Genomic DNA, 16,391 nt, shown 5'->3' on the forward strand with positions numbered 1-16,391 from the left:
ACATACAGACATGACAGAAGAGGCCGTGATGCACATACAGACATGACAGAAGAGGCCATGGTGCACATACAGACATGACGGAAGAGGCCGTGATGCACATACAGACATGACAGAAGAGGCCGTGATGCACATACAGACATGACAGAAGAGGCCGTGATGCACATACAGACATGACAAGAGGCCATGATGCACATACAGACATGACAGAAGAGGCCATGATGCACATACAGACATGACAGGGAGGCCATGGTGCACATACAGACATGACAGAAGAGGCCATGGTGCACATACAGACATGACAGGGAGGCCATGATGCACATACAGACATGACAGAAGAGGCCGTGATGCACATACAGACATGACAAGAGGCCATGATGCACATACAGACATGACAGAAGAGGCCGTGGTGCACATACAGACATGACAGGGAGGCCATGATGCACATACAGACATGACAGGGAGGCCATGATGCACTTACAGACATGACAGAAGAGGCTGTGATGCACATACAGACATGACAGAAGAGGCCATGATACACATACAGACATGACAGAAGAGGCCGTGATACACATACAGACATGACAGAAGAGGCCATGATGCACATACAGACATGACAGAAGAGGCCATGATGCACATACAGACATGACAGGGAGGCCATGATGCATGACAGAAGAGGCCATGATGCACATACAGACATGACAGAAGAGGCTGTGGTACACATACATACATAGATACATGATGGAAGAGTAGAGGCCATGATATACATTCACACACGATGGCAGTGACAGGCAGGGCTGTAAGAGTAAAACACACATATACAGACCAAGCAGCAGCAGCAGCAGGGCAGCAGCCTTCTCCTTCAATCAAGTCAGGCTGAGGAACATGTACCAGGTGACATACCTGGAGGGTTGGGGGGTGGGGGGAGGGGGGGGGGGGGGGGGGGCGAGGGGGAGTGGTGCTCTGTGGGGAACAACGTGGCACCCTCCTGACACATGTTACACTGACTCTCCTGTCAAACTCACCAGACCTGGCAAATCTCTTCATCCTTGAAAGCTTTAAAGAAAATGAGAAAGGATAATTTAAGTAAAACTAAGGGGGTGGGGGTGGGGGGTAGGGGGTGGTGTCAGAAGGGAATGTTAAAGGTGAGCAAACAAACAAACAAGAAGGGGTGAAGAGTTGAGAGAAATGAAAATGTAACACTGAAACGAAAAGAAGGGGAACTGCCATTGGGAAAAGGTTTGCCATGACAGCTACACATTCTTGCGAGAACTGACCAGTTTTTGTCCTACACAACCCATCACATTTTTTCAGTTTGGTTGGTTGGTTGTTTTTTTTGTTGTTGTTGTTTTGTTGTTTGTTTTAAATACAGTCTGTCCTTATTCCTTGACCAGTACAGCCTGATCCACTCATACACTGACTCAGTGTCAGATGATCTATTGCACAGTTTGCCAGAGGCTATTGCATACCACACCCCTTGTGGAGGATAGGAGAGGGGGGGGGGGAGGAGGGGTGTGTGTGAAGAAATGCAGAAAGAGTGAAAGAGGAAGAGAACAGAAACAGATGAGTTGAATACCTGGCTGGATGTTATGTGAATCACACTGAGGACAAGACCAGTGAAAAAGACATATATATATACATACATACATACATACATACATACATACATACATACAGTAATCCCCATAGGCATTATTCCATACAAACTAATGATACCAACAGGAACTATTTGCAGCAATGTATGATTAACACACAAGACTGACTGATTATAAGGGGAAATGAACGTCTGACGGAAATTGGTTCATGCGCATTCCACATGCACCTGCTAAAAAGACACCCAAGGGAGATAAGGCCAAGGGCTTGTTGTGAGAAAAGCCACACAGGTTTACAAAGGGGTTCTGTATTTGAAAGATATACAGCAAGGCCTGGGGAGAATTCCTTCATCTTATTTTCTGCCTGACTACCTTTCTGTCTGTACAATCTCTGTCTCTTTTGAAATGGAGGGGGGATGGGGGATTCAATCCATAAATCCGTTTGTGTTTATGGCTGCAAACTAACTCCCCCAAATCTGTGTTTTTGTATGGGGGGGTGGATGGTGGGGCGTTGTGGGTGGGTGTGCAAGTTTGCATGCTTGAGTGGATGTTGGATGTGTGCTTGCATAGATGGGTGTGGGTACATAGGGTATGTGCGTGGGGGACTGAGTGGTGGGTGGGTATGTAGGGTATGTGTGTGTGTGGGCTGGGGAGGGGGGTATATGAATATGTGGGTGTGCCAGGTGTGCCTGGTTGTGGGGATTTGTGCATATATGCACTCCAGCACAGCTGTACGTCCATGTCTTTTTCTTTTCTTTTCTTTTTTTTTTCTTTCCCCCCCCGTCCACTTGGCTTTGACATTTTAGGCATTGGTGTGTGTGTGGGTGGGTGTGGGTGTGGGTGTGCGCGCACTTTTCAGCGCAGTTGTCAGTGACCATTTTTCTTTTCTTTTTTTTTCAACTTTCTTTTCGCTGTCCACTATATTTTTTTTTTAAACAAATACTTGGCTTTGCCATTGTGGGCATTGGAGTGTGGCTGTGTATGTAAGAATGTGTGTGTGCACATGCGTGTATGTGTGTGTGCTTGCGTGTGTGTGCGTGCGTGTGTGCACGTGCGCAGATGAGTTTGTGCACATATGCGTAGCAGCACAGTTGTCCGTGACCCTTTTATATATATATATATATATATATATATATAAAAGAAATGTTTTTCTCTGTCCACTTTGAACAGATCCTTGGCTTTGCCATCGTTGGTGTTGGGGTGTGGATGGTGGTGGACAAGGACTCTGGCAAGTTTGTGGACGAGGCGGTGGGCGACGAGAGTCCCTTCATCATCAACTACAGCGATGTCTCAGACCCCAACCTCTACCAGACCCTCGCCTACATCCTCATCGTCTTCGGGGCCATCACCGTCATCATCGCCTTCCTTGGATACTGCGGGGCCGTGCGGGAGAGTCAGTGCCTGCTGGCCACGGTGAGTGTTGCTTGCCCCGTGGGATTTGATGAGATCGTAAGCTTCTGTCAAGTCAGTTTGAAATGCTCCGTATGATCAGTCAATCAAATCACTTAAATGACCTCATGAAAAAAAATTTTAAATAGCATTTTTACATATGTAAAAGTACAACACACTGAAAATGTGAAGAAAAAAAGAAAAAACCTTACATATAAAGCCACTCAAAAATATCACTTGTTTCTCATATGATTTTTTTTAACCTCCTCCTCCACTGCACCCTGTCACCCTCTCCCTCATCCTCCCCCTTTTAACCCCCACCCCACCCCCCTGCACCCCTCTTCCCCCATTCATCCAGCATCTCTGGCAACTCCCACTCCTTTCTCCATACACTCATACAGCAGCATTTTGGAAGCTTCAGAAACAATGCACACACATTTGGGAACATAAGAAATCCATCTCAATGAGCTTAAACCTTCTTTCACAGTCAGATGCAGACATTGCTTCACTCTGAAATGTCACCAGTTGTCACTTAACTCAAATATGTAACTTGACTCAGACACATCATGAGATGCCACATGACTCAGAATTGTCGCTTGACTCAGAAAGTCACTAACCTCAGAGACAGGAATTTGACTCGGATATGTCACCAGTTGTCATTTAACTCAGATATATTGGAACTTGATATCACAACTCAAATTTCACTTGACTAAGAGAATCACTGTTTGTCACTTGACTCAGTTACTTGTTTATACAAAAATATATTGCACCATTAATGCATGTTTTATTTTTTATATGCATGTTGTATTGATTTACAAATGTGTTAACGAAATAATTGATGTTATTTGATATTTTATACAAATGCCATTACATGATAATGCTCTTTGTTTTGTATTGTATATTATGCAAATCAATTGCAGAATTAATGCAAATTATTTTGTAATTTTTACAAATGTACCACAGAATTCATGCATATGATTTGAACTTTATACAAGTGTGTTTCAGAATTAATTTTAATTGTTTCGTAGTTTACACAAATCTATGACAAATGAATGCATATCATTTTATATTTTACACAAATTTATTAAGAATTTATCATATCGTTTGTACAATTGCATTATGAAATGAATGCATCATAATTTATGTTTTATTTCATGCAAATATGTAACAGACTTTTTTTTATTTATTCTTTTTGTTTTGTTTTGTCTTTTTTTTTTTTTTTTTTTTTAGACAACACTGCTTTAAGCCCACTTAGAACAATACCTGGGAAACAGACATTTTGTACTGACAGGAAAATTAATGTGGGGGGGGAAAAAAAAAAAAGAGAGAGAGAGAAAAAGGTGAAGAAATATATATATATTTTCTCCTGCCTTGTGAAGAAGAATGTGCAACAGACTCAATGCATGCATGTTGTTATCTATTGGATACCAGTGTGTTGATGTGAGCATGATTTCCACAGTGCTTCGGACTGCTGTTCATCATCTTCGCAGCCCTTGTTGGTGTTGGCATCTACCTGTACATCAAGAAAGATGAAATTGACGTGGACAAGGTATTCCTGTCAGTCATAGAACTGCAGTTACTTCCCTTTATTATATATCCTTCAAATGCTATATTATCCAGCCTGTGCGCTGGGTCCTCTTTTTTTTCTTTTTCTTTTTTTTTTTTTTTTTTTTTTTCTGTTTTTTTTTCAGCTTATGCATGTGTGAGAGAGAGAGAGAGAACGAACATTTTTATTCAATAAAGGCCATGGCCCCTCATGAAGGGGATCAGTGAACACAAATTGTCACATTCCAGAACAATGTGGAGAGAGAGAGAGAGTGTATGTGTGTATTCCCATATCCATATAGATCAGTAGAGTACTAGTGCTTTATTGGCGGGGGGAAAAAAATGGTCATACATTTAAAAGCCGGCTGGTAATTGTGAGTTTTTCATGGAGTTGCAGCCCACAAAATCAGATAAACAGAAAGAAAGAATCCCTGTCAATGCACTGCAAGTAATGTACCCGTACACAAAACTTTTTTTTTTCTTCTCCTCCTCCTCTGCGTGTGTGTGTGTGTGTGTGTGTGTGTGTGTGTGTGTGTGTGTGCTTGCGTACAAGTGTGAGTGTGTATGAGTGTGTGAGAGGAAGAGAAAGAAAATGAGCTCATTTTATTCCTTGAACTTGACTGTTCAACAAATTAGTCATGATCCACACTTTATTTGGTGAGTGATTGAAATGAGTAGAATACAAGAAAAAAAAAATAGGAATAGTTTACACAGAAAGGGTAAATAATAGTTGGATTTTTTTAGTCTAATCGAGAGGGCCAGGGTGGGGGGTAGGGAGGGTGGAGGTTTGCAAGGGGGAGGGAGGGGGGAGAGAGAGGACTGGGTTTGACAATGTAGAAACAGATCTACAATGGTTAACACAACAGACCAGGCAATGGACACCCAGTGAAGGCGCAATGTTCAGTGCAGAGAACATAAACTTCAGCTTCATGACTGCTGGTGGTGGTTCTGCAGGACAAAGATGGGAGGGGGGGGGGAGGGGCAGCTGTGGGGGAAATGGTGGTGGGGGGAGGAGGGGGAAGGGGAGGGGAGAACAAGAGTCTTGCAGGCAGTGTATACATCAGGAGGGGTGGGGAAGGTGGAGGAGGGGAGGGGGGGGGGGCAGGGGGAGAGCCTGTGTGAACATAGAAAATTTGAGTCCTGCAGGCAGTGTTTACATTTTTGTGACTATCATCTGCTAGGGATGTAATCAGTGTAAGTGGTTGTGGTTTTTAGCTTTATGCCATGTCAGCTATGACGTTTGTGAATGTGTGTCTGTCTGTGTCTGTGTGTGTGTGTGTGTGTGTGGTTTAAGAATGTGTGATTTTGAAATAGCATTCATAAATATTGTGAGTATGATGACGATAATTATCACTATTGTCGTAATGAGATACCATTTTCTGTCTGAATGGTATTGGTCATGTGCTGATTTCTCTGTGTGTTTGAATGTGCTTGTGTATGTGTGTGCATATGTGCACTTATATATGGCCATTTGTAAATTGCATTATAATTGCTATTGTTATTGTTATCATTATCATTATCTCTTTTTCATGTTTAGAACATTGATATGTTTTGTTTTTTATCTTTATGTAGGTTTTTCTTAAAAAGTCCATCTCCATTTCAGACTATCATGTCTTACCTTCATGCTAGTTCACTAATTCCCCATAATCGGTTGTTTGTTTTTCTGAACAATTTTATTAAGTCAGCCTTACTCATGCATGTGTTCGTGAGGCATGCTATTACTGCAGTTCATCTATACACCCACACAAAGTCATTCAGTAATGTCTATATTGTGTATTTTGTTAGAGCTCTGTGTTATTGCAACCACATCATACATGCTTTCTTACAAAGACACAGAAACAGAATTGAGTACAAATAAGTACATGCACACACATATTCACACACACAAACTCTCTCTCTCTCTCTCTCTCTCTCTCTCTCTCTCTCTCTCTCTCTCTCTCTCTCTCTCTCTCATATATATGCACACACACACACACACATGCACACATGTGCACTCACACACACATGTAAAGCAGTAAAGCATACCTACTATGACATTTATAAACACAAAATAATACCAAAACCACTTCACACAAAACAATGAATGAATGAATTCGTATTTTTGCTGATTACAGGAGCGGCTGGCACCAATCATCCGTGATGCTCTGGACAGCGGTGTGAGGAACTATGACAGTGATGAGGAGTCGAAAAACTTCATGGATGCCGTGCAAAAGAGGGTCTGTACCATGAAAAGACTTCACTGAGAAGCACGAAGAAATCAGCTGTGTTTTTTGGGGGGGTTTTTGTTTTTTTTTGTATGGTTGGTTGAGTAGTTGGTGGAGTGTGTGTTTGTGTGATCGTTTTTTCTGCCGTGCTTTAACAGAAGACTCATTTCACTGAAAAGTAACGACAGAGTAAAGAGTTACATTAATTATTTTTGACTTATATTGGAATCAGTCATTTAGATTGTACACTTGCTGCCCTTCACTTTATGTAGAGAAGGGAGATAACAATGTGCTGAGCTGAGTTGTCGCTTTTTGTTGGTGCAGACCGGACGGGCGCAATAGCCGAGTGGTTAAAGCGTTGGACTGTCAGTCTGAGGGTCCCGGGTTCGAATCACGGTGACGGCGCCTGGTGGGTAAAGGGTGGAGATTTTTACGATCTCCAAGGTCAACATATGTGCAGACCTGCTAGTGCCTGAACCCCCTTCGTGTGTATGTGCAAGCAGAAGATCAAATACGCACGTTAAAGATCCTGTAATCCATGTCAGCGTTCGGTGGGTTATGGAAACAAGAACATACCCAGCATGCACACCCCCGAAAACGGAGTATGGCTGCCTACATGGCGGGGTAAAAACGGTCATACACGTAAAGGCCCACTCGTGTACATACGAGTGAACGTGGGAGTTGCAGCCCACGAACGCAGAAGAAGAAGAAGAAGTTGGTGCAGACCCTGTCTTCTGTCACTGTTCCTTCTCTCTTCACTGCTTCACTTTAGTGCTGACACTAACATGTTTGAGTGTTCGTTCTTCTCTTTTGATAAAAAAAAAAAAAAAAAAATCTATTGCAAGGCCATATTTTCCAGAAAGATGTGTGTTACTCTGACTCAGCATAGACTGCCGCAACAGAAATAATAATAATACTAAGAAGAAGAATATGCAGGCTAATACCATACCCTCATCTCAAATGGGGCTCACCACACTTTGCAGTAAAATATACAAATTTAAAACTAAGTGACATAATATATGTATATATATATATATATATATATAGATAGATAGATAGATAGATAGATATAAGATAAAATAGATAAATAGACAGATAAATAGACATAGTCTCACATTACATTTGCTGAAAATATACATATTTCAGATTATCTCACATCACACTGGCTAAAATTAACATACTTCAAACAAAGTGGTATTGAAATATGTAAATCAATCACAGGCAATACCACAGTCTCACATCACAATGGCCCAAATGACAGCGAGATAAAAACATGTCACATTTACCCTAGTCAAAACATGCACCAAGGAAGCAGGCCTCACAGAACCACACCATAAATCATCACGACTGCACACAAATCAACTCCAAGAGCACGCCCTGCGATCAAACCACAGCAAGCATATACAAATGGAAGAGGTCGACTTAGAAAAAAAATCTTAACAGGAGCAAATGCACACACAGAATAACAAAGAAAGCAAAGAACAAACATATCATTTTACAAACATATATTCAGTCGAAAGACTGAAGGAGGCTGCAAGGTTACCAATGGTATATTAAGATTTATCTGTTCTCTACTGAATAAAGTCATAGCTAGATCCTCAAGTCAGCACATTAATGTGTTGGAGGTGTTTGGGTTTGGTTTTTGACTCACTTGTGTAAACAAAATGAGTCTGTGTTTTAATCCGGTGTTCGGTTGTCTCTGTGTGTGTGTGTGTGTGTGTGTCCGTGTGTCTGTGTGTCCGTGGTAAACTTTAACATTGACATTTTCTCTGCACATAATTTGTCAGTTGACACTAAATTTGGCATAAAAATAGGAAAAATTCAGTTCTTTCCAGTCATCTTGTTTAAAACAATATTGCACTTCTGGGATGGGCACAAAAAAATAATAAAAGAAGCCTAATTATATGCAAACTGCATTTACTGTTATATTTATATTTTTTGTATTCTCTAAACTTGGCACTTTGACCTCTTATTCTGACACATCAGCAAGAGGAGTCATTATTATCATTTTTTGTTCAAACAGGAACTTCTTTTGCTAAGCATGGAATTTTTATTTATTTTGCAAACGTTTTGGTGCAGATAGTAAAAAAGGGAAATTACTCTGTAATTAATGCTAGGGGACGTAATTTATCACAAGTGAGTCTTCAAGGCCTTGCCTCTCTTGTTTTTTTTTTTTTCTATCACTCAGGCAGTCATGATTTCAGTTGTGTCAGTTTCCTGTTCAGAAAGGGCAATGATTGTACATTCTGACAAAGTGACAAAAGTAGTTCCTGTTCACAATGAGGGAGGCACTCCCTCAATCTCTGCACCATTTTACCATGGTGGGGCAGGTCTGATTCGTCTGTTCCAGATCTGCATACCCTTTGAGAATGCCTCCATCTTGACAGCCTCTTGAGTGTTTAGCTCTTTGTCCTATTTGGTGTACCCACCTATCCCGTTTTGCATGTTCAGCCTCTCTCTCAAACACACACACACACACACACACACACACACACACACACACACGTACACACACACACACACACACACACACACACACACACACACACACACACACACACACACGTACACACACACACACACACACACACACACACACACACACACGTACACACACACACACCATCAGTAAATTGCTGAGAATTAACATAATATTTGTGGACAGATGCCAGTGCTCAGATGGCCAACAGAACAGACAGCCCTGTACACAGACATTAAAGAATGGACTTTTGGAGCAGCTGAAAACTGTTTGCAGTGCAGGAGAAGTCTCTCTAACAGCGTTTTAATGACAACATCAAATCAGAACAAAGACGACTTGGAAATAGGCTAATCTGGATCACAAATGTAGTGACAGGCAAATAGGGAATAGGTGACTCAGCATAGGTGAATCCGGATTAGGTGAACCAGGATGATACTGCCAATATGTTGTTGTCTGTGTTGATACTGCTCTGAGGCCAGAAATGGTGCCAGAGAATGCAGTCATCGGCCAGCTTGTTATGCATGCAATACCCAGTGCTGTTGTTGGACTGTTCATGAAAGTAGGCAGCGTTTCTCTTCACGTGGACATTTATGCAGTCAGGGGGAATAGTCAGACTGTGTGCCTTCAGTGTGGCAGATGTTTGAAATCACTGTTTTATTTGTCTGTCTTGGTTATTCACTTCTTTTCTCTCTCTCTTATTTTCATTTCTTGTTTGCTGTCATTTGCTTATTAACTTACCGACGCATGCATATTCATGTGTATGTTTGTTTCATACTTACTTTTTTTTTTTTACACTGGTTATATGAAATAAAAATAGTGAGTGACGTTTGTAAAAGGTTGTTAATCTAACTGTTTTTGTGTTTTCTAGTTGATGCTGTCTCTGTCACTTTGTTTCTGTGTTTTCTAGTTGATGCTGTCTCTGTCACCTTGTTTCTGTGTTTTCTAGTTGATGCTGTCTCTGTCACCTTGTTTTTGTGTTTTCTAGTTGATGCTGTCTCTGTCACCGTGTTTTTGTGTTTTCTAGTTGTTGCTGTCTCTGTCACTTTGTTTTTGTGTTTTCTAGTTGATGCTGTCTCTGTCACCTTGTTTTTGTGTTTTCTAGTTGATGCTGTCTCTGTCACTTTGTTTCTGTGTTTTCTAGTTGATGCTGTCTCTGTCACCTTGTTTTTGTGTTTTCTAGTTGTTGCTGTCTCTGTCACTTTGTTTTTGTGTTTTCTAGTTGATGCTGTCTCTGTCACCTTGTTTTTGTGTTTTCTAGTTGATGCTGTCTTTGTCACCTTGTTTCTGTGTTTTCTAGTTGATGCTGTCTCTGTCACTTTGTTTTTGTGTTTTCTAGTTGATGCTGTCTCTGTCACTTTGTTTCTGTGTTTTCTAGTTGATGCTGTCTCTGTCACCTTGTTTTTGTGTTTTCTAGTTGATGCTGTCTCTGTCACCTGTCTATCTGTATCGGATCCCTTTCTTCCTTACTATCACCTTTTATTGTCATTTTTATTGTTATCATCTTTTTCTTCCTCTTCCTCTTCCAGTGTTTCAGTGCATGTATGCACTTATATGTATATTTTGAAATTGGATTTTTTTTTAAAGGGAAAAAAAAAGAAGAAGATTGAAATTTGACAAAGAGAAAAAAAAAAAAGACTGACAGAAACATCAGAAGGTTGCCTACAGTTTTTTTTTATAATAATCATTCATTCATTTCTTCACCCAGTTGTTTGAATTTGTGACGTACTGGTATTCCCTTGTGTTCATGGTGACCTCCTCTCTGTCGTGCAGTATGACTGCTGTGGAGCAGAAAATGGAATCAGTGACTACAAGCTGCAGCTGCCTCCTGCCTCCTGTTCCCCCCTAGTCTACAACAAGGTGAGTGTGCCCACATCTGCATGATTCTGCCAGGGTCTGGGCTCATTTCCTGCTCTCTCGCTCTTTCTCCAAAGTTCGACTGGAAAAATGAAACTGAGCGTCTAGTCTTTCAGATGAGACGATAAACTGAGATCCCCTGAGTGCAGCATGCGTGGCGCACTGAAAAAGAACCCACGGCAACAAAAGTGTTGCCCTCTGGCAAGATTCTGTTGAAGAAATCCACTCTGATAGGTACACAGATATATAGGCATGCACTCAAGGCCTGACTAAGGCTGCATAGGGTTGTGCTGCTGGTCAGGCATCTGCCTGGCACATGTGGTGTATCACATATGGATTTGTCCGAATGCAGTGACACCTTCTTGAGAAACTGAAACTGAAAACTGCATGATTCAGTCAGCCAACAGCATCCAGGACAAAAACTGAAACTGAAAACTGCATGATTCAGTCAGCTGACAGCATCCAGGACAAAAACTGAAACTGAAAACTGCATGATTCAGTCAGCTAACAGCATCCAGGACAAAAACTGAAACTGAAAACTGCATGATTCAGTCAGAAACTGCATGATTCAGTCAGCTAACAGCATCCAGGACAAAAACTGAAAACTGCATGATTCAGTCAGCTAACAGCATCCAGGACAAAAACTGAAACTGAAAACTGCATGATTCAGTCAGCTAACAGCATCCAGGACAAAAACTGAAACTGAAAACTGCATGATTCAGTCAGCTAACAGCATCCAGGACAAAAAACTCATCCCCTTCACAGCTTGAACATGCACGCACGCACACACTTAGAGAAAAAGAGAGATGGGGAAGGGAGGGAAATGAAACCTGTTGCAGTTTGTTTATGAAGGACGTGGGCAGAAGGTGGCTACTGGTTGGCACGACCCTCCTGTTTCCGATGTTTCATGGAAAGTGTGTTGTATTATAACACATAACATGTTTCATTGAAAGTGAGCTTGATTTTTCAATACAATGTGTTTCTTGTTTTGTATTATAATGTGTAACATATTTCATGGTAAGTGTGTTGCTTGCAGGGTTGCTTCGACCCCTACTTCAAAGACGTGCAGGAAAGCATTGGCGTCAAACAGTTCTTCTCCGACAAGATGACCATCGCTATGGCCGCGGCACTGGGAGTGGCTGGGGCACTGGTGAGGATGTACATCAGTTTGTGTCTGTAGTCTGTGTGTGTGATGACAGTAACCATGATTTATAACGTCATCTGTCTGTAGTCTGTGTGTGTGATGACAGTAACCATGATTTATAACGTCACCTTCTGTCTGTAGTCTGTGTGTGTGATGACAGTAACCATGATTTATAACGTCATCTGTCTGTAGTCTGTGTGTGTGATGACAGTAACCATGATTTATAACGTCATCTGTCTGTTGTCTGTGTGTGTGATGACAGTAACCATGATTTATAACGTCACCTTCTGTCTGTAGTCTGTGTGTGTGATGACAGTAACCATGATTTATAACGTCACCTTCTGTCTGTAGTCTGTGTGTGTGATGACAGTAACCATGATTTATAACGTCATCTGTCTGTAGTCTGTGTGTGTGATGACAGTAACCATGATTTATAACTTCATCTGTCTGTAGTCTGTGTGTGTGATGACAGTAACCATGATTTATAACTTCATCTGTCTGTAGTCTGTGTGTGTGATGACAGTAACCATGATTTATAACGTCATCTGTCTGTTGTCTGTGTGTGTGATGACGGTAACCATGATTTATAACGTCATCTGTCTGTAGTCTGTGTGTGTGATGACAGTAACCATGATTTATAACGTCATCTGTCTGTAGTCTGTGTGTGTGATGACAGTAACCATGATTTATAATGTCATCTGTCTGTAGTCTGTGTGTGTGATGACAGTAACCATGATTTATAACGTCACCTTCTGTCTGTAGTCTGTGTGTGTGATGACAGTAACCATGATTTATAACGTCATCTGTCTGTAGTCTGTGTGTGTGATGACAGTAACCATGATTTATAACGTCATTTGTCTGTAGTCTGTGTGTGTGATGACACTAACCATGATTAATAACGTCATCTGTCTGTAGTCTGTGTGTGTGATGACAGTAACCATGATTTATAACGTCATCTGTCTGTAGTCTGTGTGTGTGATGACAGTAACCATGATTTATAACGTCATCTGTCTGTAGTCTGTGTGTGTGATGACAGTAACCATGATTTATAACGTCATCTGTCTGTTGTCTGTTTGTGTGATGACAGTAACCATGATTTATAACGTCATCTGTCTGTAGTCTGTGTGTGTGATGACAGTAACCATGATTTATAACTTCATCTGTCTGTAGTCTGTGTGTGTGATGACAGTAACCATGATTTATAACGTCATCTGTCTGTAGTCTCTGTGTGTGATGACAGTAACCATGATTTATGACATGATCTCTCTGTTGTCTGTGTGTGTGACGACAGTAACCATGATTTATGACATGATCTCTCTGTTGTCTGTGTGTGTGACGACAGTAACCATGATTTATAACGTCACCTTCTGTCTGTAGTCTGTGTGTGTGTGATGACAGTAACCATGATTTATAACTTCATCTGTCTGTAGTCTGTGTGTGTGATGACAGTAACCATGATTTATAACGTCATCTGTCTGTAGTCTGTGTGTGTGATGACAGTAACCATGATTTATAACGTCATCTGTCTGTAGTCTGTGTGTGTGATGACAGTAACCATGATTTATAACGTCATCTGTCTGTTGTCTGTGTGTGTGATGACAGTAACCATGATTTATAACGTCATCTGTCTGTTGTCTGTGTGTGTGATGACGGTAACCATGATTTATAACGTCATCTGTCTGTAGTCTGTGTGTGTGATGACAGTAACCATGATTTATAACGTCATCTGTCTGTAGTCTGTGTGTGTGATGACAGTAACCATGATTTATAACGTCATCTGTCTGTAGTCTGTGTGTGTGATGACAGTAACCATGATTTATAATGTCATCTGTCTGTAGTCTGTGTGTGTGATGACAGTAACCATGATTTATAACGTCACCTTCTGTCTGTAGTCTGTGTGTGTGATGACAGTAACCATGATTTATAACGTCATCTGTCTGTAGTCTGTGTGTGTGATGACAGTAACCATGATTTATAACGTCATTTGTCTGTAGTCTGTGTGTGTGATGACACTAACCATGATTAATAACGTCATCTGTCTGTAGTCTGTGTGTGTGATGACAGTAACCATGATTTATAACGTCATCTGTCTGTAGTCTGTGTGTGTGATGACAGTAACCATGATTTATAACGTCATCTGTCTGTAGTCTGTGTGTGTGATGACAGTAACCATGATTTATAACGTCATCTGTCTGTAGTCTGTGTGTGTGATGACAGTAACCATGATTTATAACGTCATCTGTCTGTAGTCTGTGTGTGTGACGACAGTAACCATGATTTATAACGTCACCTTCTGTCTGTAGTCTGTGTGTGTGATGACAGTAACCATGATTTATAACGTCATCTGTCTGTAGTCTGTGTGTGTGATGACAGTAACCATGATTTATAACATCATCTGTCTGTAGTCTGTGTGTGTGATGACAGTAACCATGATTTATAACGTCATCTGTCTGTAGTCTGTGTGTGTGATGACAGTAACCATGATTTATAACGTCATCTGTCTGTAGTCTGTGTGTGTGATGACAGTAACCATGATTTATAACGTCATCTGTCTGTTGTCTGTGTGTGTGATGACAGTAACCATGATTTATAACGTCATCTGTCTGTTGTCTGTGTGTGTGATGACAGTAACCATGATTTATAATGTCACCTTCTGTCTGTAGTCTGTGTGTGTGATGACAGTAACCATGATTTATAACGTCATCTGTCTGTAGTCTGTGTGTGTGATGACAGTAACCATGATTTATAACGTCATCTGTCTGTAGTCTGTGTGTGTGATGACAGTAACCATGATTTATAACGTCATCTGTCTGTAGTCTGTGTGTGTGATGACAGTAACCATGATTTATAACGTCATCTGTCTGTAGTCTGTGTGTGTGATGACAGTAACCATGATTTATAATGCCAAATGTCTATAGTCTGTGTGTGTGATGACACTAACCATGATTTATAACGTCATCTGTCTGTAGTCTGTGTGTGTGATGACACTAACCATGATTTATAACGTCATCTGTCTGTAGTCTGTGTGTGTGATGACAGTAACCATGATTTATAACGTCATCTGTCTGTAGTCTGTGTGTGTGATGACAGTAACCATGATTTATAACGTCATCTGTCTGTAGTCTGTGTGTGTGATGACAGTAACCATGATTTATAACGTCATCTGTCTGTAGTCTGTGTGTGTGTGACCCTGATACACATGGTAATGAAGACTTATTCTGTTGTGTTCTGTTCTCCAGATCCTGGCCATGATCTTGACATTGGTACTGTGCTGCTCTGTCAGGAGAAGCGGCAGCTATTAGATCCTGCTGGAACACAGCCTCCGTGAGTCACACTACCTATACCTTTTCTCTCTGTGTGTGTGTGTGTGTGTGTGTGTGTGTGTGTATGAGCATGTGTGTATGTGTGCATAGGGTGGAGGGGGTGTCTGTTTCTGTTTCAGTTTCAGTTTCTCAAGGTGGTGTCACTGCACTCAGACAATTCCATATATGCTAGCAACACCAAATCTACTAGGCAGATGCCTGACCAGCAGCATAACTCAGCACGCTTTGTGCATGCATATACATTTGTGTAGCTATCAGAGTGGATTTCTTCCACAGAATTTTGCCAGAGGACAACACTTTTGTTGCCATGGGTTCTTTTTTTAGTGCGCCAAGTGCGTGCTGCACACTGGACCCAGGTTTATCTCGGGAGAAAGGGTGAGAGTGGAATTTAAACACAAACCCTCACAGACTCTGTATTGGCAGATGAGTGTCTTAACTCACTCAGTACGGCCAGTCCTCTCTTCTCCTCTACACAGACCCCTCGGATGTCCAGTGGGTGTCTGAATGACCCAACCTTTAGCTTCCGTCGTCAGAATTGTGGTATTCTTTGTCAACATTCACGTCTTCAGTATAAGAGCCTTCCACTTGCAATATTTTGATGATGGTAATTGGGGTGAAACGCTGTTAACGTCGTCTCTTTCGCCATTCGTATGGAGAGAGTTAACCTTTTTGCCACTGTGTGTGCATAGGTGTGTATATGCATCTGTGTGTTTGTGTGTGTGTGTGTGTGTGTGTGTGTGTCTCCCTCAGTCTCTCTCTCTCTCTTGTGTGTCTGTGTCTGTGTGTCTCTATGTGTGTCCTTCTGTGTTTATGTCTTTGTCATTCATTTTTGTTGTTAAGGTTGGGTTGTTGTTCTCTCTTTCT

At 41.3% G+C, this 16,391-nt stretch overlaps 1 protein-coding gene across 2 annotated transcripts in view; it reads left to right on the plus strand.

Moving 5' to 3' along the window:
• LOC143297852 (CD9 antigen-like) overlaps positions 1-16,391 on the plus strand; it is a 73,097-nt gene that overhangs the window by 52,111 nt on the left and 4,595 nt on the right. For both annotated transcript variants that reach the window (XR_013057317.1, XM_076610377.1), the window contains exons 2-7: positions 2,760-3,002; positions 4,438-4,527; positions 6,638-6,739; positions 10,977-11,063; positions 12,097-12,210; positions 15,444-15,528. Coding sequence is in view for 1 of the 2 variants with exons in the window: in XM_076610377.1 (XP_076466492.1) it covers positions 2,760-3,002; positions 4,438-4,527; positions 6,638-6,739; positions 10,977-11,063; positions 12,097-12,210; positions 15,444-15,506 (699 nt within the window). In the remaining variant the exon portion in view is untranslated. The remainder of the gene's footprint in view (positions 1-2,759; positions 3,003-4,437; positions 4,528-6,637; positions 6,740-10,976; positions 11,064-12,096; positions 12,211-15,443; positions 15,529-16,391) is intronic.

The sequence above is a fragment of the Babylonia areolata genome, chromosome 2 (genome assembly GCF_041734735.1).
Source record: "Babylonia areolata isolate BAREFJ2019XMU chromosome 2, ASM4173473v1, whole genome shotgun sequence".
In the NCBI taxonomy this organism is placed as follows: domain Eukaryota; kingdom Metazoa; phylum Mollusca; class Gastropoda; order Neogastropoda; family Buccinidae; genus Babylonia; species Babylonia areolata.